The sequence below is a fragment of the Carassius carassius genome, chromosome 7, assembly GCF_963082965.1.
Source record: "Carassius carassius chromosome 7, fCarCar2.1, whole genome shotgun sequence".
In the NCBI taxonomy this organism is placed as follows: Eukaryota; Metazoa; Chordata; class Actinopteri; order Cypriniformes; family Cyprinidae; genus Carassius; species Carassius carassius.
This window is the reverse complement of record NC_081761.1, coordinates 30,325,064-30,348,657: the sequence shown is the minus strand read 5'-3', so window position 1 is coordinate 30,348,657 and position 23,594 is coordinate 30,325,064. Positions and strand designations below refer to the sequence as shown.

The 23,594-nt window shown below is 37.2% G+C and overlaps 1 protein-coding gene across 4 annotated transcripts in view; it reads left to right on the top strand.

Annotated features, from left to right (window-relative positions):
- Positions 1–17,552, top strand: part of LOC132143896 (glutamate receptor ionotropic, NMDA 2B-like) — a 97,672-nt gene extending 80,120 nt beyond the window's left edge. For 2 of the 4 annotated variants that reach the window (XM_059554507.1, XM_059554506.1), the window contains exons 7-16: positions 92–206; positions 452–660; positions 1,460–1,631; positions 3,256–3,409; positions 3,511–3,636; positions 4,317–4,546; positions 6,961–7,121; positions 8,411–8,598; positions 10,991–11,229; positions 15,063–17,552. In XM_059554507.1, the coding sequence (XP_059410490.1) occupies positions 92–206; positions 452–660; positions 1,460–1,631; positions 3,256–3,409; positions 3,511–3,636; positions 4,317–4,546; positions 6,961–7,121; positions 8,411–8,598; positions 10,991–11,229; positions 15,063–17,552 (4,084 nt within the window). The remainder of the gene's footprint in view (positions 1–91; positions 207–451; positions 661–1,459; positions 1,632–3,255; positions 3,410–3,510; positions 3,637–4,316; positions 4,547–6,960; positions 7,122–8,410; positions 8,599–10,990; positions 11,230–15,062) is intronic. The other 2 variants (XM_059554509.1, XM_059554508.1) reach the window with 2 other exon arrangements.
- Positions 17,553–23,594: the final 6,042 nt, after the last annotated feature.

Here is a 23,594-nt window from a genome sequence, read left to right as displayed (position 1 = left end):
TTGCTATACAGATCCAAGCAAGGAAGGTGCCTTTGTGTTAATAACCACCGAATGTGTCTGGTCTGATATATTCACTCTGTTTTCTCTTCAGGTACCTCATGAATGTGACATTTGAAGGACGCAACCTCTCCTTCAGTGAGGACGGTTTTCAGATGCACCCAAAGTTGGTCATTATACTGTTAAATAAGGAGAGGCAGTATGAAAGGGTGGGTATCTCTAATAATTTCTCTCTTTTGCCTCTTGATTTCTCTTAACTCATGACTGTGCAGTTCCCTGATGCAATTATCAACCTTCATTTACTCTTTATCTTAATTCAAGATTTCAGCCGTCCTCAAATTTAGTCCGCACTAATCCAGTCGCAGCCACTTCAACCTCAACACCCTCTCATTATCTCACTCATTATCCTTCTCTCATCTTCTGCTCTCATCTTGCCCTCTTTGCACTTTCACAGGTCGGTAAATGGGAGAACGGGTCTCTGGCAATGAAGTACCATGTGTGGCCTCGGTTTGAGCTCTACTCGGATGCTGGGGAGCGGGAGGACGACCACCTGTCCATTGTTACACTGGAGGAGGCTCCATTTGTTATTGTGGAGGATGTTGACCCCCTCAGTGGCACCTGCATGAGGAATACAGTGCCGTGCAGAAAACAGCTCAAACTCCAGTGAGAATCCAATGGGAACAGTACAGATATTCAGGGAAATGTGCTGAAGTTTGGTTCAAAATTCAGATTGGTCACAAATTTCACAGTAGATGTTATAAGTGGTAGACTTTTTTTTCAGTGGTCTCAAGCATACCACACTGTTTTGTCTGTGAAGATTTGCTTAATATCCAATATAGATAAAGCTACATAGTATAGGTAAAATATCTTCACACAGTCATTGTATGAGATCAGTATAGATCAGTCATTAATCTTGACTGCCAAAATGCTGATTTGTCTCATGAGAGCACAGATCCTACACTCAGTTTTCAAATGTAAGGTGCTCTGCCACTGTCAGGACTAGATTATATCATTTAGTAAGAAAGTGTGGTGTATACAGTATTGCACTATTGACATAAAACACTGATTCATTTATGGATTAAACTGGAATCTCTTCTTTTAATATTGATTAAAAATATCTGTGTTAAATTCATTTAGCATTATTTTAATAAATTATTGCTAATAATTTCACTCATTTATTATGAGAAATGATCCGAGATTAATGTGAATTTTGACTAATATAAGTCAACGTGTTCCAATGTAGTCAATGCAATATTCAGTGCAGTGGTCATTAGTCATTTTGATGTTATGTTGACTCACTGATTGATTTCTTCAGACACAGATTTATTATGAAATGGTACTTTGATTAAGGATTGATGAACGGCTAAGGCAAAATTTGTTAAAAGCCATCTTCACTATTTAGAAAAATAACTTGCTAACATTAATCTTCTCAACTTTTTCTTCCTGTTTTTCCTACCTCCAGAAATCAGACAGGAGATTCAGGGATCTACATTAAACGCTGTTGCAAAGGCTTCTGTATAGACATCCTCAAAAAGATTGCCAAGTCCGTAAAATTTACCTACGATCTCTACCTGGTGACCAATGGGAAGCATGGCAAAAAGATCAATGGGACATGGAATGGCATGGTTGGAGAGGTTAGTTTCAAAATGCTTTTAGTAAGAAAACTACTGGTTCTTATAAAACACCACAGGTGTTGTTTCTTATCCAAGAGCTTGCTGGATCATACACTTTTGTGTGATTAAATGGGTGATATTGGATCAGGAAATGTTTGCAAGCCAGGCTCAAACTCACATTGCATGTATACCATTGGCTCCAGTGTTATTTTTGTATCATTGATATACTACATATGTACAATAGCTTTTGTTATTTTGAATAAAATCTTATTTTTATATTTTGTTTTCTTTTCAATTTTAGTTAGTTTTAGTAATTATGTTGTGATTTATGTGATGCTGTGATATAGTTTAAATGTCTATACAGATTTACTAGCTTTAATAAAAAAAAAGGTTATTTTACATTTTCTTTTATTTCAGTTAATATTTATTTTATTTTAAGTAAGGATTTTTTTTATGGTTTTAGTCAACTGTAATAACCACTAGGACAAAGTTCTGGATCGTCAGTGGATTTCTGATTATATATTATTTCCAAAAAATGAAAATCTGAAAAGTATCTCTATGACAAGAACAGATGAAAGAGAAGGGAAAATGTGAGCAAGTGAGTTTGCACAAGCCCAAGGGAAAATACAGCTGGTGCATTAATTCAGATGAGAAATAATACGAGTTACCGGATCATATGTAAATCCACAGTTGGAATGAATGTTATGCAGTTCCCTTTCTATCCTAGTCTTATGAATACTCCTAGAACAGCATCACATTTGGAGTCACAGACTCTTAGTATCTCTCTTTATGTTTACTCTTTATGTTTAAGTCTTTACAAGATCTGATGCTCCAAGAATGCTCATGTTCAGTGATAGATGCTGTAACGCAACACACACTCAAGCAAATATGCAAAATATAGTCTCATATTTTGAAAAGATGGAGAAAGAAAATAGGATTTAGAATGGCATAATCAACATGCAGCCCACAGGGCATTCTCGTGGCATGCATGTTTTCCTGAGATTCTGGTACAGTATATACCATGGTAAATGCACAGTGCAATTAAAAAAAATTCCAACACCAAGCAGAAATCTATAGTCCACTCTGTAAACTGTGCCACAGATGAGCGCTTACAGTACAGCTTCATTGATTATGATGGGAGTGATTTAGTTTGCTACTGTACCTGGTCGTGTAAGTGTATAACACTCAGTTGCCTTATTAATATAACATGGGCACTATAAAAATTTGAAGTGTGGCCCTTGAGGCTAAAGAAATCCGGTTTTGTGGCCCTTTGAGTAGCCCTGATGTAGAAAAAGTCTTCCTGTAGCATACATTCACCTTATTAACTCTGTTTTGTCCCATTTTCTTATATCACCGAGGCCTTTTATATGTAATTCTAAATATACCGGGACAAGTGATGGGTTTGGGGATGTGGTGATTAGGGAAAGGTTGAAAAACGGAGAAACGGCTATTAAAAGCTCCTGCGACCCACTGTAGGAAATAACCTGATTTCTGCCTTGCTTGGTCTCACAGTCTTTTTTTTTATTCCATCATGGATTTCTCATTCACCTTTTGCTTCTCACACTGTTGCTTTTTTCTTCCCTCTGTTGTGGCATGCCTAGACTAGTCAAGGTTTGGTATAACTGGCCCGTTTCCTCATGTTTAGGTGGTGTTGAAGAATGCCCACATGGCAGTGGGCTCCTTGACCATTAATGAAGAGAGGTCAGAGGTCATTGACTTCTCTGTGCCCTTCATAGAGACTGGGATTAGTGTCATGGTCTCTCGTAGCAATGGCACAGTGTCTCCTTCTGCCTTTTTAGGTAAGTGCTATATACACACTGTAATGGAATTCAAGATGTAATTCCAAATTCAAGTGCACTCTTCATTAGTAATTTCTTTTCCCTTCATTTTTTGCTCTCAGAGCCCTTCAGCGCTGATGTCTGGGTAATGATGTTCGTTATGCTGTTGATAGTTTCAGCTGTGGCTGTTTTCATTTTTGAGTACTTCAGTCCTGTTGGCTATAATCGCTGCTTGGCAGATGGACGAGGTGTGCACACAACTTATATAAACCCACCCACACACACACACACACACACACACAAATCGATATTCTTTATACAGAACCCAATATATATTTGGTATATATAGGTTAACGTTTTCATTTTATAACCATCTAAAAATTGATACAATTATATTCATTTCATTACATTACATTATTTGTATTTTATATAATATACATCTGTTCATAGCTATGCATTTAATGGTGCTTTATATATATATATATATAAATTCAAATCTATACATAAATAAATGCATCTTTATATATTATTATTTATGTCTGTTTTGTATATTTATTTCTACATTTTCATATAACATGTTTGAAATATGAAATTAAAATTATTTATAAATGGTTTTTTATTTATAAATGTATATATTTATATCAGTGTACTGTATAAATACAGTATACTTTATATATGTGACCCTGGATATTTAGTTTTGGATATTATATCCATCTTTCCATGTTGTATTGGCTGATTTCATGCTCAGCAGTGTACTGCTTCTCTGAATATTACTGATTCTTTTGATCAAAATAAAAACTGAATAGTTAATCCATGGCTATTTATTATGGGTTTTCTTCCTCTGCCCTTTTACTCCTCTCTGATTCCTATTAAATTATAAGGTAGTAACTCTCTATTTCCATTTCTCTACCTCTTTACACACCATCAGAGCCCGGCGGTCCCTCCTTCACCATCGGAAAAGCTATTTGGTTACTTTGGGGTTTGGTCTTCAATAACTCTGTGCCCGTGCAGAACCCCAAAGGCACTACTAGCAAGATCATGGTCTCGGTCTGGGCCTTCTTCGCTGTGATTTTCCTGGCCAGCTACACTGCCAACCTAGCCGCATTTATGATTCAAGAGGAATATGTGGACCAGGTGACGGGCCTGAGTGATAAAAAGGTAAAAGGGTTTATTGGTCAAATTTAACGGCATGTGCAAAAGTGAAGCTCGGGCATCTGAAAGCTGTTATTAAAATTATAGTTCTCATTGATCTTACTGTGTAAAATATTTTATCTATTCCACCTCTAGGACATGAAAAGCCCCCCCGAACAGAACGTGACTTGACTTAATACACCAAACTCTATTTTATCCTTGGTGTTAAACAGCTAAGGTTTATTCGCACAGACTAGCTGATAAATGATGCAACATTTAAGGTGCACTGTGTAATTTTTTTGATGTTATAAATTGTTATTTTGTCTTAGTTTAATGTGCAAAGACAGCTATAAGTAAGCCGTTTGTGGCTTTCTCTGGTACTTTAAAAAATATTGCTTTGTTTAAGCAATCTAACATGTTAACTTATGGCTTAACGAATGACATGAGTTTGGAGGTGGGATTTGTTAATGAAACCTGTGTGGAAATGATGACTTTAAAAGGAATTTATAGAAAAAACGTCCCACTTCATGGTCTTAACAGTGAATCATATTTGTTCATAAGTGAATTCATGCATGCTTACATGGCACAGCATTGCATGTGACATCCTAAAACTACTGTTTATTATCCTCAAATAACTGATAACATATTTGGGCAACCACATGCTGACTGGTTTTGTGGTAATTTGTGTTTGTTTTTTTTGTGTCATCTTTGCATGTAAAAAAGAATAAAACATTGGGCTAATGTGAATTAGCCAACCGTTATGAAACAGAAAACAAGATTTTACTCTGAGAGGATGCTGTAGCTTCTTTAATAATTGATATAATGAGATTCTTTCTTGTTCTGTTTTTTACTCTAAGTCATGCTTTACTTTTTATGTCTAGCAAAGCTTTAAGTGTCTATAGAACATACAGGTGCATCTCAATAAATTAGAATGTTGTGGAAAAGTTCAATTATTCAGTAATTCAACTCAAATTGTGAAACTCATGTATTAAATTAATTTCACATATACTGAAGTAGTTTAAGTTTTTGGTTCTTTTAATTGTGATGATTTTGGCTCACATTTAATAAAAACCCACCAATTAACTATCTCAGCAAATTAGAATACTTCATAACTCCAATTAAAATAAATAAATAAATAAATAAAACATGTTAGTGAATTGTTGGCCTTCTGGACAGTATGTTCATTTTCTGTACATGTACTCAATACTTGGTAGGGGTTCCTTTTCCTTTAATTACTGCCTCAATTCAGCATGGCATGGAGGTGATCAGTTTGTGGCACTGATAAGGTGGTATGGAAGCCCAGGTTTCTTTGACAGTGCCCTTCAGCTCATCTGCATTTTTTAGTCTCTTGTTTATCATTTTCCTCTTGACAATAGCCCATAGATTCTCTATAGGGTTAAGGTCTGGTGAGTTTGCTGGCCAGTCAAGCACACCAACACCATGGTCTCTTAACCAACTTTTGGTGCTTTTGGCAGTGTGGGTAGGTTCCAAATCCTGCTGGAAAATGAAATCAGCATCTTCAAAAAGCTGGTCAGCAGAAGGAAGCATGAAGTGCTCTAAAATTTCTTTATAAACGGGTGCAAAAACACAATGGACCAACACCAGCAGATAACTGCACCCCAAATCATCACAGATTGTGGAAACTTAACACTGAACTTCAAGCAACTTGGGCTTTGAGCTTCTCCACCCTTCCTCCAGACTCTAGGACCTTGGTTTCCAAATTAAATTTGATTGATTTTGCTTGACAAAAGGCTGCGGTTCTCTCGGTTGGTTGTGCATCTTTTTCTCCACACTTTTTCCTTCCACTCAACTTTCTGTTAACATGCTTGGATACAGCACTCTGTAAACAGCCAGTTTCTTTTGCACTGAATGTTTGTGGCTTACCCTCCTTGTGAAGGGTGTCAATGATTGTCTTCTGGACAACTGTCAGAACAGCTGACTTCCCCATGATTTTGTAGCCTAGTGAACCAAACTGAGAGACCATTTTGAAGGCTCAGAAAACCTTTGCAGGTGTTTTAAGTCAATTAGCTGATTGGCATGTCACCATTTTCTAATTTGTTGAGAAGAAAGTTGAGCGAATTGGTGGGTTTTTGTTAAATGTGAGCCAAAATCATCACAATTAAAAGAACCAAAGACTTCAACTACTTCAGTCTGTGTGCATTGAATTTATTTAATACATGAGGTTCACAATTTGAGTTGAATTACTGAAATAAATGAACTTTTCCATGAGATTCTAATTTATTGAGATGCACCTGTTGTCTATGTGTTTACACTGGAAATAGTTATATTATGAATGGTGGGAAAAAAAGATTTGTTGTATCTTTATAGGTTTTTTAAATGACACCTCTCCTCACACTTTGTCCCTTGAGTGTTCATTGACAATGTGGACACTGCTGGTTTCTATAGATATATTTCTCTCTGGCTTTCTCTCTCTTATCTAGTTTCAACATCCGAATGACTTCTCCCCTCCATTCCGCTTCGGTACTGTGCCCAATGGCAGCACAGAGAGAAACATAAGGAACAACTACAAAGAGATGCACACCTATATGACCAGCTTCCACCAGAAGAACGTAAATGAGGCCCTTCACAGCCTCAAGATGGGGTGAGAATGAAAAAAGAGAGAGATGGTATCTGCATGAAAAGAATATAAAGGCTAGGAAGACAGGGAGCTGAAAAGCTTGTAGGACAGCAGTAAGTACAGTGTGTAATAAGTGAGTGGGTGGATGAACTCTGGATTGATAATAGCATAATGAGGCATCCTGAAGGGACTTTGTTTGGAGATGCTAGGTAAAAGACTGATTTAACATGAGACTGACTTCTGCTGTCCTTATTTTATCAGTATTAATAGTGGACAATTTAAAAAGGCATTTAGTACAACAGGATTTAATGATAAAAAAAATAACTGAATACACTTTGGAAATAACATGTTAAATTTAAAACTACAAGTTTATTGTTAACACTACAATAAGTTTCCATATGTTTACATTAGTAAACATGAACTAACAATGAAAAATAATTCTGAAGCATCTTAGTTACTGTTGATTTCAACATTTACTAATACATTCTTAAAAACAAAAGTTGTAGGTCTAAGCCAACATGTACAGACAATGAACAGTTGTATTTTTTATAACATTAAAAAAGATTAATGAATACTGTAACAAATGTATTGTTTATGTAATGCTTATATAATGCTCTTTATAAAATAATAATTCTTTATAAAATATATAATATTTATACTTTTAATAACATTAACTAATGAGATCGTGTATAGTGGGTGTTGTTAACTACAGGCATATCTTGAAATAAGTCACCTTAGTTTTCATTTACATTTTTCGAATTTTTTAAATACCTTTTTGACTTGTCATGCTGGTTTTTAATAGTCTATTACAAATTTCATGTTCTCTCTCTCACTCAAGATGAGCTCATAAAAGATGCAAAATAATAAAATACAAGAAAAAGCCAAATGCTAATTAGGTTAGCATTACACACTATATCAGTGTATCTCACATCCAACACAGTTCCGAAGAAATGTTTGTTTTTTTACCATAAAAAATGTCATTATTGAAAATAAAATAAACATTAAGTAAAATAATTTAATTATTTAAAAAATAAATTTAATAAATTATTAAACAACTAATTTTCGTTTAAATATTAAAATAACTAAAACTTAATACAAACCCACTAAAAACACTAAATGCTAAATAAAACTAAATAACAAACTTTTAAATTTAAGTGAAACAGTAAATATAAAAATAAAACAATAAAAATTATGAATATTATCAAAAACTATATTTATATGTCAATGGTCCTAAAATAACACTGGTTTGCCAAAGATGTTTGACAAGACTTACCAACATTCTAACATATTACTCCTCTCCCTGACTTGTGTAGTAAATTGGATGCATTCATCTACGACGCAGCGGTCTTGAACTACATGGCTGGACGTGATGAGGGATGTAAACTGGTGACCATCGGCAGTGGTTATATCTTTGCTACTACAGGGTATGGCATTGCCATTCAGAAAGACTCAGGCTGGAAGAGAGCAGTGGATCTCGCCATTCTGCAGCTCTTTGGAGATGGTAAATTATTATTTTATTGGATGATTGTGATGAATTAGCCACCAGCCTTAATCTGCACAAATTAGTTCAAGATTAAGGATATTTAGGGGACATTCACTCAGAACGAGTCTGCATTGTCTGCATTCTTTTAGCGTCTAATTCATTGAAAAAATTCAGTGAGTTTGGTCACCACAAACAGACACAAAAATTCAGCTGAGATGCAAAGCTATAAAAGATAGCAGACAGTGCCTGGTTAAAATGGTTTGTGGGTGGTTAGTGAATAAGGCAGGTTTTCGCGATGAAATACTGTTCACAAAAGTTGTACGAATGTGTAGAGGATTCACAGCTCGAGATGTTTACTTCATTCACTTCTTCTTAAATGATTCTCAATGTGCCCTCAAGGCAAACAGTTTTAAACAATACGTGGCAAGAGATGACAAGTGCCTACACTGTCTGTTAAAACGCCAACAAGTATGCCACACAAAATGGTATTAGATGTGTGAAAATATGGCATCCGGCTTTTCAAAGCTTCCTTTGTGTGAAATTCACATTCTGTGAAAGCATAATAAAGCTAATATCAAATTAATTTACTCATCAAATCAAGGATTCATCTCATAATGTGCTCTGTAATAATATAAATGACTATAGTTTACACAGGTGACACAGGTTATGCGAAACTAAAGCTGTTTTAGGTTTTCTTTCATATTAGTCTGTTTGCACAAAGGATATAACTTTGTGTTTATGATTATTATATAAAATACAGCAATATAGTTGCATTAAATAAGGAGGGGAAAATGTGGTTAATATATATATTAAATTAATAGTTTTATTCAGCAAGGATGCATTAAATTGATAAGACCTGATAGTAAAGATTAATAATGTTAAAAAAGATTTCCATTTAAAAATATTTTTTTTACTTTTAAACTTTCTATCCATCAGATTCCAGCAAATAATGAACACACTTTCCACAAATATATTAAGCAACTGTGTTAAACATTAATTATAACAAGAAATGTTTCTTGAGCAGCCAATCTGCATTTTATGTTCTGGAAAATCATGTGAAACTGAAGACTGGATTAATGATGCTGAAAATTAAGTTTTACCTTTACAGGAATCAATTACATTTTACAATTTGTATTAGTAAATTTGTATTTGTAATTAGTATAAAGTATACTAATTTAGTGTACTAAGTATCTATAATAGTTGTACTGTACCAGCAATAGATGTACAGCATTGAAAAGTGTCTCTAACCCTCTATCCAGGGGCCATTTCTAAAAATCATCATCTCTTCCCCAAACAGCCTCTGAGATGACAAGCTGTTTGCAAGACATCCAAAGACACATGCAGAACCCTATGCACCCTACTCACGCATAAACAGTGTTAACAAATTTAGACACTTACGATAACATTTTGTAAAGAGATCTTATAGATACTGTATATGGGCACAGTCATAGAAAATTCTATCGGATACATTTAAAAGCGGGGCGCATTAAATTAGATTACTGACAAGGTCAGTGTTCATCTGCATATTGACAAGCAGGCAGTGCACACTGACAGCAGTATGGAATTGGAAAGGTATGGTTAGGTGTATCACATGTTTTTATATAAGCCAGCATATGATCCAGCAGCAGGAATAGACTCCCATTTGCAAGTGTCAAGGGGGCGCTTGTGATATCTCAAAAGTACACTGGGAAGGCATCAACTGTGTGACATATACATGTAGGTACACATGAATGCACCGGCACAGCATGTGAACACCCGCGCACACATTCACCCTCACATAGGTGTTGGGTTTTTGACAGACTTGAAGCCTGAAGTCCCCGACTACAGTTCCCAGTGTGGCATAGAACTGCAGGCACTGAACGGATGAATCTTTTTGCATGTGTATTTTTGTGTGTGTGTGAGAAAAAGTATATTTGTGTGCATCTGTATTTGTCCCTAAAGACAGACCTGCAGAACACCGAATGCCATTTTGGAGTTTGATCCTGTGCCCCCTATGTGGGCTGTCAGGACCCTCAGGGCCCTTATTAGAGCTGGGAACCAAATCTCAAGTGACTCCCATAAGCAATCCTTAATGTGAAGAGAGCTCAGTGTGTGTGTGTGTGTGTGTGTGAGTTGGATTAATCCGTTATGACAAATGTTACACTTCACAGGGGCCATAATTTGTTTACTGTGCAGAGTTTTGTGGGGGCTCTAAATAAATTCAGTGCTGAAACGCATTGAAATCGTCATAGATAGACAAACGTGAACAGACACGTCTGCTAACAGTAAAGCTTGAGAGCACTCGAAGCACATAAACACACAAAACACACTGCTGGAGAGGCAGAAATAAAAAGATGCACAAACAGTCACTCTCTTTCTAACCCACGTTCAAATGCTAGAAAGTGCAATCTTTTTTTGTCCTTCTTTGTAGGTGAGATGGAGGAACTTGAGGCCCTGTGGCTGACTGGCATCTGCCACAATGAGAAAAATGAGGTGATGAGCAGTCAGTTGGATGTAGACAACATGGCAGGTGTGTTCTACATGCTGGGTGCTGCAATGGCCCTGTCCCTTATCACATTCATCGCAGAGCACCTTTTCTACTGGCAACTGCGATTCTGCTTCATGGGTGTGTGCTCGGGCAAACCTGGTCTCACCTTCTCCATTAGCAGGGTGAGTGGCAGATTCACTTTTGATCCAAATGCAAACAACCACCAAGATTGACTTTACTATTATTCAGAAGCCAGCAGCCCATTTAGTTTGTGAAGGTTTGGAGACTAGGGGTACTGTCTTATTGTCCAGTCAAAATTTATTTACTATCCTAGGTAGAGACAGATTTCCAGTCTAATTTGTGACACATCAAAGTGTCACAGATTAACAAAAAAAAAAAAAAAAAAAAAAAAACTATGTAGGCAGGTTTTTGTTCTACGAATCGTTATTTAATTGGAGCCGTTCCACACAAAAGTAACAGCAGTTGAACTTGAACTTGCAGGGAGTGGGCTTCAAGTGGTCTAAATGATTGGAGAAGTCCTACATATTATATTTTCAATAACGATTACAAAGTCAAAACTTTTTTTCACACAGTTGGGAGAAAACCGTCAGAATTGTGAATTTGTATTATGCAGTTCTGAGAAAAACAGTGAGAATTGTGAGATAAAAAAAGTTAACTTTTTTATTTTTTATTCAGTGGCGGAAACAGACCTACATAAATTATGACTTGTTCACAATAAGATTTATTAACATGTATTTGGGAAACATTTCACTTTATGGCAAATTTATGTATCTAAAAAATAATAATTGTATCTTATATATTCTCTGCCTATCTGAAAATTACTTATTTTTAAAAAAAATATAGTTTTAAGCATAAACAGTCACTTTTGGTTGAATTTACCGTTTTAAGGATGCTTAAGTATTTTTACCCAAGCATGTTATTTAAAAACACACACACACACACACAATAATAATGATTAAGAAATTGCTTTTGCAGAGTAAAAACAATTTTATGTCATCGTCAGATAACTAAAATAACTTTTTTAATTAAAATGTGCAAAGTGTATAAACATTTCCTTGACATTAGAATTGTGTCAACACTGATTTTTATACTGGAAAAGCCACTGAAGTCTGGATGATAATGACATTAGGTCTTAACTACATTTTGTTAGTGGTATGGTACATATTTATTTTTGTACATTTAAATAATTATTTTTCTTTTGTTCTGATGTATGTGGGGGAAAGGGTGAAAATACTTTTCAATGCCCATTTTGTACAAAGTGTAAAATTATAAATCAGACCCCTGATCTTGAGCTAACCGGGCAAAGCAATGGTCTCTCATTCCAGACATTCGAACATCAAATCATGCCTCAAGCAATTTGGAATGGTGCCATGACCCACATAATGGCGGGGATGAACACAGAGAGAAAAAAAATCAGTTTATGTGACCAAACTGGCAAGTGACTCAAACATAAACCTGGATTTACCTGAGTTCACAAATGATCAAAGCTTAAAGGATAAAAGATCTCTATATATTAGTCTGTTAGCCACAAGGGCAATTTGTATGGGCAGTTTCCTCAGCTACAAGTACAGACATAGGAAAACCGATTTTCTTACTAGATATATTTTCCTTTGAGATGTGGATGTGTATTTGAACACTGGCTAAAGTAGTGTTAGTGTGTGTGTGTGGGTGGGGTTGGGGTGGGGGGCAACACAATATGGGAGAGAAAGGCAACTCTCGAGAAAGAAGGAAAAAGACCGAAAAATTAGATAACACTGAATGAAGAATATGTTCTAACCCAATCAGATTGAAGGGTCAGGAGATCACAGTGGGAATGATGGCCTGACTTAAAAAAAGACAGAAGGTAGAGAACATAAGAGGAACATAAAGAGACACTAAGCATGACTAAGAGTGAGACAGGAAACATTTCTGACATGTTGCCTCACTAGAGGGATAGATCTCCAGGAGTGTAACCTTTACCCTTTGAAATGTTTTAAAGAGAATTCTATTTGTTCCACATGTAGGGCCCTATGAATTCCGTTTAATTTTTTTTTTCCAAATAGTGTTTTAATTTTTCTCGACTCCTTTTTAATAGTTAAATTAAATTTTATTAATCAAGAAGCATGTCTAATTAATTAAAATCATGAAACTTATACATTTTCACATCAATTTATTAAAAGTTTAACAAAAATTACGTTTAGGGACCTATGATATGTTTTTTTTTTTTCTCACCATATTTTTTATTGTTACCAAATTCTGTGTTTTAGCATGTCTAATTATTTGAATGCATAAAACAACTTAATTTATAAGTTTATTTTTTAAAGTAGCCTTTTTTCCTCAGAAATTCTGTGTTGTGTATTTAACTTTTCCTGGTTATCAAATAAAGGCTCAAAACATTTAATTTATCTTTTAATTATTGAAAATTATGTAAACTTTATTTTTTGGTAAACAATGGGGATTTACAACATGGAAGAATTGTTGTGTAATTATTCCTTAAAAAATAATGTTTGTTTCATTTTAGTAGTAGTAGTAATAGGCTATGTACATTCCATGGAAAAAATAGTAATCGGCACGTCTTCAAAAATCAAACCAGACTTTTATTTTTGATAAATTGCTTTGAATACCTTTACAGTTCTGTGTATGTGATGACCATAGATGTATATATGATTTAGTCAAATCAAATGGTAAAATGCTCATGAAGTGACTCTCAGAACTGTTCTGGAGATGTTCTTCATGTGTTTACATCCTCAATTAGTGAGACAGCAGACGATGAAATCACCGCGAGCGTCACGTGTGCTTCAGTATGTGTGTAAAGTTATATGAAACCGAGCGTCTGCACCATTCATTAACAGAGACATACAGAACATGCAGGATTCATATTTAAATCAACTTTTGTGGCTTAATATTTACAGATACTAGTCCATTCGCGATCTGAATTAAGTGTAATGACCTACTTTTGATTAATTCCTTCAAAATTTGACAAATTCTGTGACATTCCGTGTTAAAATGTGAATTCCGTATTTATGACTGGATTCCGTGATTCTGTCTGCGTATTCCGCATCGCGGAAATCATAGGGCTTCACGTTCCCTTCACGTTTTCATGTATTGTTTGTTACAAATTGGATAGTTTGTGTGTGTGTGTGTGTGTATGTGTATGTGTGTGTGTGTGTGTATATATATATATATATATATATATATATATATATATATATATACACATTCCATTATAGTGCTTCAAAACATTTAAAGGTCTGGATATAAATGGAAGCACCCAGCAGTTTATAAGATAATGAAGTATTTTGACAGTTGTACAATAACACATTTGCCATTAAGAAATGAGTTTGATAAAAATACAGCCAAAACTACACAGATAAATGGATTAAAATGCAGTGAATCTGCATCACTGGTGAGTGAGCTGGAGAGGTTTATTAGAATATTGTGTAATTAATTTGTCATGGCAGTCATGAAGGAGAGACAGAGGAGTCGACACAGTGGTGTCTGTTGAATTTTAATCACATTGATTGAATACACTGATAGGCAGTCAAAACCACAGAGTTACTGCAGCTCTGTCACCATGTCATCATTAATCAGAACCTCTATCGCCCATGCCGTTTCTCTTTCTTGAACATATTTTGCCTTTTTTCCTGTCTCCTTTCATTCCTTTCTGTCTCCCTCTATTTCCTTTCCTTGCTCTTGTGCACATAATGTCAAAGTGTTAAAGACAATGATGAATAAACTTTGTGATAAACAGGAAATAGAAATAAGTTTTTTTAATTGTCTAAAACTACAGCATATTGAAGACTCAGAATAGTAATTACAAAAACATAAAAACTGTATAAACTAAGAGATTTGACTTGAAAGGACTAAGCCTTGAGACTTAACATGGACTTAACATAAAAATTGTGAAAATGCTTGCTGTTAATTAAACTTCATTGAACAACTATCTAATCCCACATTGTTTGTTCCTTCTTCTCTTATTTTGTTTTTGCTTTTCCTCATTTTATCTGTCCAACAGGGCATCTACAGTTGCATCCATGGTGTTCAGATTGAAGAGAACAAATCAGCCCTTAACTCACCATCAGCCACTATGAACATGAACATGAACAACACCCACTCCAACATTCTCCGTTTGTTGCGTACTGCCAAAAACATGACCTCTGTGCCTGGGGTCAATGGTTCACCTCGCAGCGCACTGGACTACAGTCATCGTGAGTCAGGCGTTTACGACATCAGTGAACACCGGCGCAGCCTAGTAGGCCACACAGACTGCAAGCCTCCACCGTACCTGCCAGAGGACAACATGTTCAGCGACTATGTTAGCGAGGTGGAGAGGACTTTTGGGAATTTGCACCTGAAGGACAGCAACCTCTACCAGGATCATTACCTACACCACCATGGGGGCACGGGATCCGAACTGGCTCTTGGTATGTCGGGTCCCCTGCCTAACCGACCTCGTAGCTTAGGGAGTGCCAGTTCATTGGAGGGGGGGTACGATTGTGACAGCTTAGGGGGTGGGGTAGCACCCATCTTCACCACCCAGCCAAGGCAGTCGCTGACACATCGGAACAGGGAAAAGTTTGACCTTATTGCAGGTCACCCAACCCAATCAAGCTTCAAGTCCGGCCTGCCAGATCTATACGGAAGGTTCTCTTTCAAGGGTGGGGCATCCAGTTCAGGGTTTATTGCAGGACATGACAGGTACTGCGGGGGAGGTGGGGTGGGATCAGGTGGGGACGACGGAAACATTCGATCTGACGTGTCCGATATTTCCACTCACACCGTGACCTATGGAAACCTCGAGGGTCACGGCAAACGGCGCAAGCAGTACAGGGACAGCCTAAAAAAGAGACCAGCGTCTGCCAAGTCTCGTCGTGAGCAGGATGAGATTGAGCTTGGCTTCAGGAGACGTCCCCACCACACAATCCATCACCATCACCATCATCCAGCAACACAAGCACACCGCTCAGCCACCCCACCTGTGGAGCGCAAGAGCCTGAGAGGTGGTAACAGCACCTCCTATCTATTCAGAGACAAAGAGAATTTGAGGGACTTCTATGTGGACCAGTTTCAAGCCAAGGAAGGGGCATCCCCATGGGAACATTTGGATTTAAGTGATGCTCCAGGAATGGGTGGAGGAGTGGGACTGGGTGGAGGCGGTTGCGGTGGAGTAGTTAGTAGCGGTGGTGCAGGGGGAGCGTGCACTAGTTTGGTTCCCATGGAAGATTTCCTGAAAGGTAAATCCAAGAAGACAGAATGTAAGGGTGGAATGGGAGGAGGATCGCCTGGGCAACAGGGCCATGCATGCTGGGAAAAGGGCATCGGAGGGGTGGGGGGGTTGGCTGGAGGGGATTGGGAATGTCGCAATTGCCACAGTGGAGGGGTTGGAAGTGGAGGAAGCAAGCCAGTTTGCATGCATGGGGGAGGTGGGGCTGGGAGCTATCCAGCTGCTGGGGGAGTTGTGGGAACGAGTGGAGGGAGTGGACAAATCTCAAGCCGCCCTAGTTCAGCCAGCTGCAAGCGGTGTGATTCGTGCAAGAAACCGGGCAACTTGTATGACATCAGTGAGGACAACCTCCTCCTCTTGGATCCAACTGGGGGCAAGCACCCTCTGGAGAGCGGAAAGGGAGGGGGAGGTACAGGTGCCCAAACCCAGGTACAGAGGCGGAAATTTGGCCCAGGTGGTAAGGTTTTGCGCAGGCAGCACTCTTATGACACATTTGTAGAGCTGCAGAAGGAAGGGGCGGGCAGGATGGGTGGGTTTGGAGGCAGTGGCGGAGCGTCAATGCTTCCTCCACCCCGAAGTGTGAGCCTAAAAGACAAAGACCGCTACATGGAGGGCACGAGCCCCTACGCCCAGATGTTTGAGCAGTATGCAGGAGGGGAGCGGGAGACATCATATTTTGGGGACAGAGGGAAGGGCGGGGGGTCATCATTTAGCTTATTCCGTGGGGGTGAAGGTGGGTTGCACCGTCGCTCCGTGGGTGAGAGAGACATGAGGGACAGGGATAGAGGCATGATGGGAGGAGGTGTGGGAGGTACCCGAGGGGTCGGGACTTACTCCTTGTCTAAATCTCTCTACCCAGATAAGGTGAACCAGAACCCATTCATCCCAACCTTCGGCGACGACCAGTGTCTATTACATGGCGCCAAATCATACTACATCAAAAAGCAGCAGGCACAGCCGCAGCAGCAACAGACGCCACAACAGCCGCAGCAGCAACAGCTCCTCAACAACAGTCGGGCTGACTTCCGAGGCTCCATGGGGGTGACTTCCTATTTGCCTGCTTCCGCAACTTCTGGGGTACTGTCCAATGTGGCCCCTCGGTTCCCCAAGGAGCTATGTCTGGGCGGGCCTCTTGGTAACCACTACAGTGGAGGACCTAGCAACAACAAGCTGCTGTCAGCAAGGGATGGGTTAGGAATGGGTCAAGGACAGAGACCGTTTAATGGCTCGAGCAACGGACATGTTTATGAGAAGCTTTCCAGTATAGAGTCTGATGTCTGAAGAAGGGAGAAACAGATAAAAACGTAGAAAAGAAGCCAAAGGACATGCGGAATGATGATTGAGAGAAAACTGAAAAGACAGTGTGTAACTGGTTCCTTCATGTTCACGAAAAGAAGAGGAAACCGTGTGTGAGGAACTGACTCATGCTTTCTTTAAGTTATGCGGATCACGCGCTGCCAAGCATACATATGTAAATAGAGAGAGGGGACCTGCCCACTGTCAAAAAGTTGAGATTAGGGGGAAAATCTGTTAATTCCTCTCTTTTATTCTCGTTTTTTGTATATCCCACTATTTCCCTGCTCCTAACATCAAAATAGCAGCCAATCCAGATGGAGACAACTCTGTACAATGCTTTGTACAAATGTGGATGGAAATCAGTTACTCTTTTTAAGCAACAGGGTAAAACTTACAATAATTGTATTGATAATGTTCCTGATAATAATATTATTATATATTATTACAATGTTTATGATGTTCCATTTGGGCTTGGTTTCTGGATGTTTTATGCTGTTATATATTTGTACTGTAGTTTCAGTTCTTAGTTAACAAACCACTTTGCGGGAGGCTTTTTTGATTTGTCAACTGAGCTTATTTGATTGTTAATTGAGTTGTAGACAAACTTGGATTCCATAAGGTTCTTTATTATTGATTATTTAAGTTTATTTTACCAGTATGGAGTGCTGTAAAATCTGTGTACAAGGCCTGATTTGCAAAGTACTTCAGCTGTACTTGAGATATCATTGTGAAGGAAATGTATTATCAGCTTATTTTTACAGTGTTTCATTTGTTAGAACAATATTGGTTTAATACACAGCACGTTATGTGCCTTACCAAAACTTACAGAATACCTGATTTACAGGTCATATTGCCATGGTAACTTTCTGGTCACTGCACACAGACTTGTCATTGGATGATTCATATTATTCTGGAACCTTCCTTTTAATGGTATAAGCAATGATATGGAATATCCAGCATTGATGAGACAAAGTAGGCTAAATGTGTTTATAGTATTAATCGCGAGAACTTAAATTATTATTGAAATAGCATTTTAATAATAGGAAAACAGGATATTTGAAGTTTGCACAACATTGCACAGTACACAGTATCCTCCCTCGAGAAGATACGTGGGATGTTACATTTGTATGGTGTAATCTTCAATATAGAAATAAAAATCAATTAATTATTTCTTCTACACTATCCCCCAATTCTGAGGAAGTCTTTGATCGGGCAGCAAAATAACAACAGTGTCATGGATTTGTTTCTTCTTTGAATTCAGTTAGTATTGGACATGCTTATCTATACTTTCCTTAGGGAGACGCTGGTACACAGTACATAGGGTTTTGTAAGATTCTCAGCAAATACTTGCATTTTATGTAAATATTTTTTTTTCCACTCTGTACAGTGAATAGACAGAAAGGATGTAACTCTACAGATCTATGATTTACCATATTGGTTAGATGATATTTTAGGAATTACATTAAAGGTTAACAATCCAACTTTGCTGCAAAATGTATCAGTTAAAAATCAATGAATGGACAAACATTAAGAATTTTTCTATGCCCTCCTTACTGTCATTCAGGCTAATACAATCCTTTACTGCACCTGTACAGGAGAAGTTCAATTTTGTAGATATTTTAGTTTATTCTAGTCAGAGTTGCTTTTTAAAATAATGTTTAAATATCATAATGGTGGGGATGGCTCCAGTTATTTCCCCTATCTTTTTGCTGTTAATTTGCAGTTTTAATACCCACATATATGAAGTAGAGGTATTTCTCAGGAATTTCGGATGGGCACAACAAACATATAATTTAGCTAAATTGCCTAATTACCTAAATCAATAAACCAGTGTACTCATTTAATTGGATAAATGAGAGCCATGTGAGGTTGATGAAAGTATTTATGACTATTTTATCCCCATCGTTTTCGAAATCACAAATGAACTCATGGCAGGGCTGTCTGAAGACATTGTCATGTTTTTTTTTTTTTTTTTACTTTTGGTCCACAGCTTAGATAAAAATCCTTCACTTGAAATTTGTTGTGTTTATTGCAGATTTTCTTTATACATTTTCTTTGTGAATGACCTGTTAGCCAAACAGATCTCCACTTTAAGCACAATATTTATAATATTTGTTTATAATTGATGTATAGCTATCGATTTGTGAATTTTTTTATCTTAACTTTCTGCCACATTCTTTTTTGACTCAGTTGTCTTTGTGTGTAGGAGTTTGTGTTTAAAATGAGCATGCATGCCTTTTACTTATTTATTGCCATATCTTTAGCATTTCATACATTTATGTCTATTAAGATATCATGCCTGCTCTTTGTGGGTGCAATATGTTGATAAACTGTGCATCATATAGGTTCGGGTGGTACAAAATGTGTTTCCAATGAATTGATAAGATCTTTGAAAATGGATATGTATGGAATATTAACTTAAGGAAATTAACCGGCAATCCCAAATTTGGATGATGTTGCTAGATTTTGTCAGGAATACTGCCATTAGTTGAGCATAATTTTTGAAGACCATTCTTGAGTTCAAGGCTAAATTTGTCTTTTTTTCTCACAATACATTTTCACGATACCTTTCTTTGCATAGTACCCTTTTGTTTTTTGTTTTTTAAGTACCCTTAATATTTTTTATGCTTGGTCTGTTTTTATCATTTGGGTTTTATTTAGTAAATCCTTTAAAGATGTCTCAAAAGATATCTCATGACAGTGTGGCATTGCTTTAAGAGCTATAGATGTGGTAACAGACTTAGACCACTGTATTTCCTGTAAATCTCTGTGTTTGTACAGCAGAGTCGAGCCAACAGTTTTTAGTAGTAGTACTATGTAGAAGTAGTATTGTGTGATTGGGTGTGTGAGTGTCAGGGACAGATGCCTTTGCTCTTCCTGAAAAGCTTTCCAGTTATAATTCTCACTTTAAAGATGTGGCCTTGTAAAAGCACGCTAATATAACATTTTATTAACACAGGTTAAGTGTGAGACGACATTTGCAGTAGAAGAAACAAGGGAGATGGGCCAATAAAATGGGTGGATAAGGATAGTAGCAAGTGTTCTGTTATTTCAGTGTTTTATTTCCCTTTTCATTTATTCTCATTTAAACTAATCTCTTTCTTTATGACTGGTAGGATAAGACTACACACGTTTGACTATATTTTACTGGTTTGTCATTTTAATGCCCTCCCCAGTAAGGTACGTCACATATGATTGTACATGTATCTGAAATCATATGCTTGATTACCTCTGTATGTGAGTGGGCATGTGTGCGCGCAGGTGTTTGTGTGCACATATTTGTCTGTGCAAGTGTGTGTGTGTGTGTGTGTGTGTGTGTGAAAAGGAGCACAGTGCAATGGTTATCTATTATGTCTGCTGTAAATAATTATGTTCCCTTTCCATAGCCTTTTAATATATGAAGACAAATATTTAAAATAATGAAATTTGAGATACATTTTTGTCTGGAAGATTTTTTATAGCCACATGGGAAACAGTTATTAGACCACTGGACCAGGAGCACAGTGCCATTCTAATAGCATCCGAGAACCAGAATTTAAGACAAAATTTACACCTCTGTTGTCTTCGATTCTGTACTTCTTGTATTTTAACCACTTATTTTAAATGTTACTCATGGATCAGAACTGTACAGATTCTGTAAATATGACAAAAATGGTTTCTTTCTTCTGTTTTTGTATAGAGAGAGATTACATGTGTTAAGACTACAATAATAATTTAATGAGACATTTCACAATACTTAAGCTATTGAGAATACAGACAGTGTGAAAATAAGTGCTAAGATATATTCTTCTGTCTCTTTGTACAAAACAGTGTTGACTAAAAACAAAATAAAAGGGAGATATCTCAAGCCTCTTAGTCCTTCTGTGTTTTCCGTACAACTCCAGCAGCAAGAATCTGAGGGGAAATGGTGACACTCCTTTTTTTCTGTCATCATGTGCCAGATATGAATCACACTTGCTTTTCACGTTGTTAATATGAAAATTGTGAAATGTGTTTTATTATGTATTATTTGATAATCACTCTGACTATTCAACACAAGCTTAGGTTTGCTTCGTGACATAATGTACATGGAACGTGAATGAGAGCTTCTTAGCCACTGGTGTTGCCTTGGATACGTCTGCATCATGAGCAAACTGCAAGCAAATACTGATGTCACTAAATTCATCTCTCATTTCTGTATCTATCGATTCATGTCAAACATATTCTGATTATTGATTCCTGTATGAAAGTGCTGTTTCTAATCATGAGGATGTGTACATGCCGTTTATTTTTAAAGTAATAGCTGTTTATTTTAAAACCATTTGCAATTCAATATTTCACAAACCTACTCTTTCTATTCCTGTCTCACTCCCCCACTCTCTCTTTTTTCATCCCCCTTTCTCTCACGCGCTTCCTTAGAGCAGCCAATCACAGAATACATTGCAACACATGTAACTATTTCTTGACAATTAACTGTTACCTAGCAACTGGACCTTTAGAGAAAGAAAGAAACTGAGAAAGAGAGTGACGGAGGGAGGAAGATAGAGAGAGAAAAAGAAAGATTTGTTTAGTTTACGGTGTCTTGGTTTGGGTGCTACAACATATTACACAGAAACAGCAAGTAACTGATACGCGACACCCACACACGTGTTCATATCGTCAGAGAGGTGGAAAAAATATGAAAATAGCTAAACGCAAGCAGGGAAGTTGAAGGAACAAGTGACAGGTGCATAGATAGAGGGAGTCGTGAATGGAAAGATTCAGAAAGTAACGTTAATTAATAAAAACAGTCGCAGCTTTCACGTTCATTTAAAGAAGGACTGATAACAAATGACGGGCGCTCGTTTGCGTTACGTGAGACAGAGTTACTTCTTCATACGTACCAATATTACGTCACGCGTCCTCACCAGCAAACTTTATGAAGTTATATTGATAATCGTCGTTATGTCTTAGGTTGGCCAAAAAAAACAAACAGTGGCCCACAGACTTCAAGCGCTCACTCCTGTCAAAATAACGCGCGGTGAACCAACCGACGCGACACTGCCACCACGCGGCCGGAGTTACATAACACTCCAGAGACAACTCGCTCACATCTGAAGGGGTAGAGGCGCTATGGCTTGTATTTTTTTTTAGTTGTTAAAATTACACCACTATGATTCTGACTGTTACATAAGAGCACAAAAAAGTGTATAATCTGTTCTATCTAGCATGCGTTGAGTTTCATTAAAAGAAAATGTGTTCCTCAATGCAGATGTTTGTAATTAGTGTTGTTCAGTATTATTTAAGGGAATTAATGTCATTAGTGACTCGCCTATTAGACACCAGCACACTGCTGTTCTCTATTAGAGAGTGTGAAAGAGCATATGTGAGTGATGTTTAGTAATGATGTATTTTATATGGAGTTAATGTGTGGTACATGTATAATAGAACGCTGCTCTCATATACACCGAGATGAGAACCATATTTTAATATAAGATTTGGAAGCCTGAGAGAAATTATGCCACCCGGCTGACATCATTTATGAAAAGCATGTGAATGGAGATGGTTGGCGAGCATAGAGTGTTATACGACAATAATGTAATAATGCAGAACATAACAACATGCTTACTTCTACACACATATGAAACAGTGCCTACATAAATAAAAAAGGCTAAAAAAACAAACAAACAAAAAAAAAAACATATAAAACTTGTCCAAATTAACGGTTTACTAAAAATTAACCATAAAGTAGTTTTAGTGGTGTCCAGTCATAAAATAGAGATGTTATACGTTTTTCTGTATATTTCTTTAAGGTTAGGCACTGTGCCAAGCAAACCCAAACTGCATAACATAATTGAACGTAATTAACAAAATTAAGTAACGTGTCTGGTTTTGTTTACCCAGAACTAAGCATTTCATTTGTTCAGTCTTAATATGCTCCATCAGATATTTTCAACCAATAATTAATTGTCAACCAACCCCTGCAGTTCAATTTTTCAGCGCAATTAAAATATGAGCAGTCAATCATAATAAAACACACACACACACACACACACACATTGACAGAAA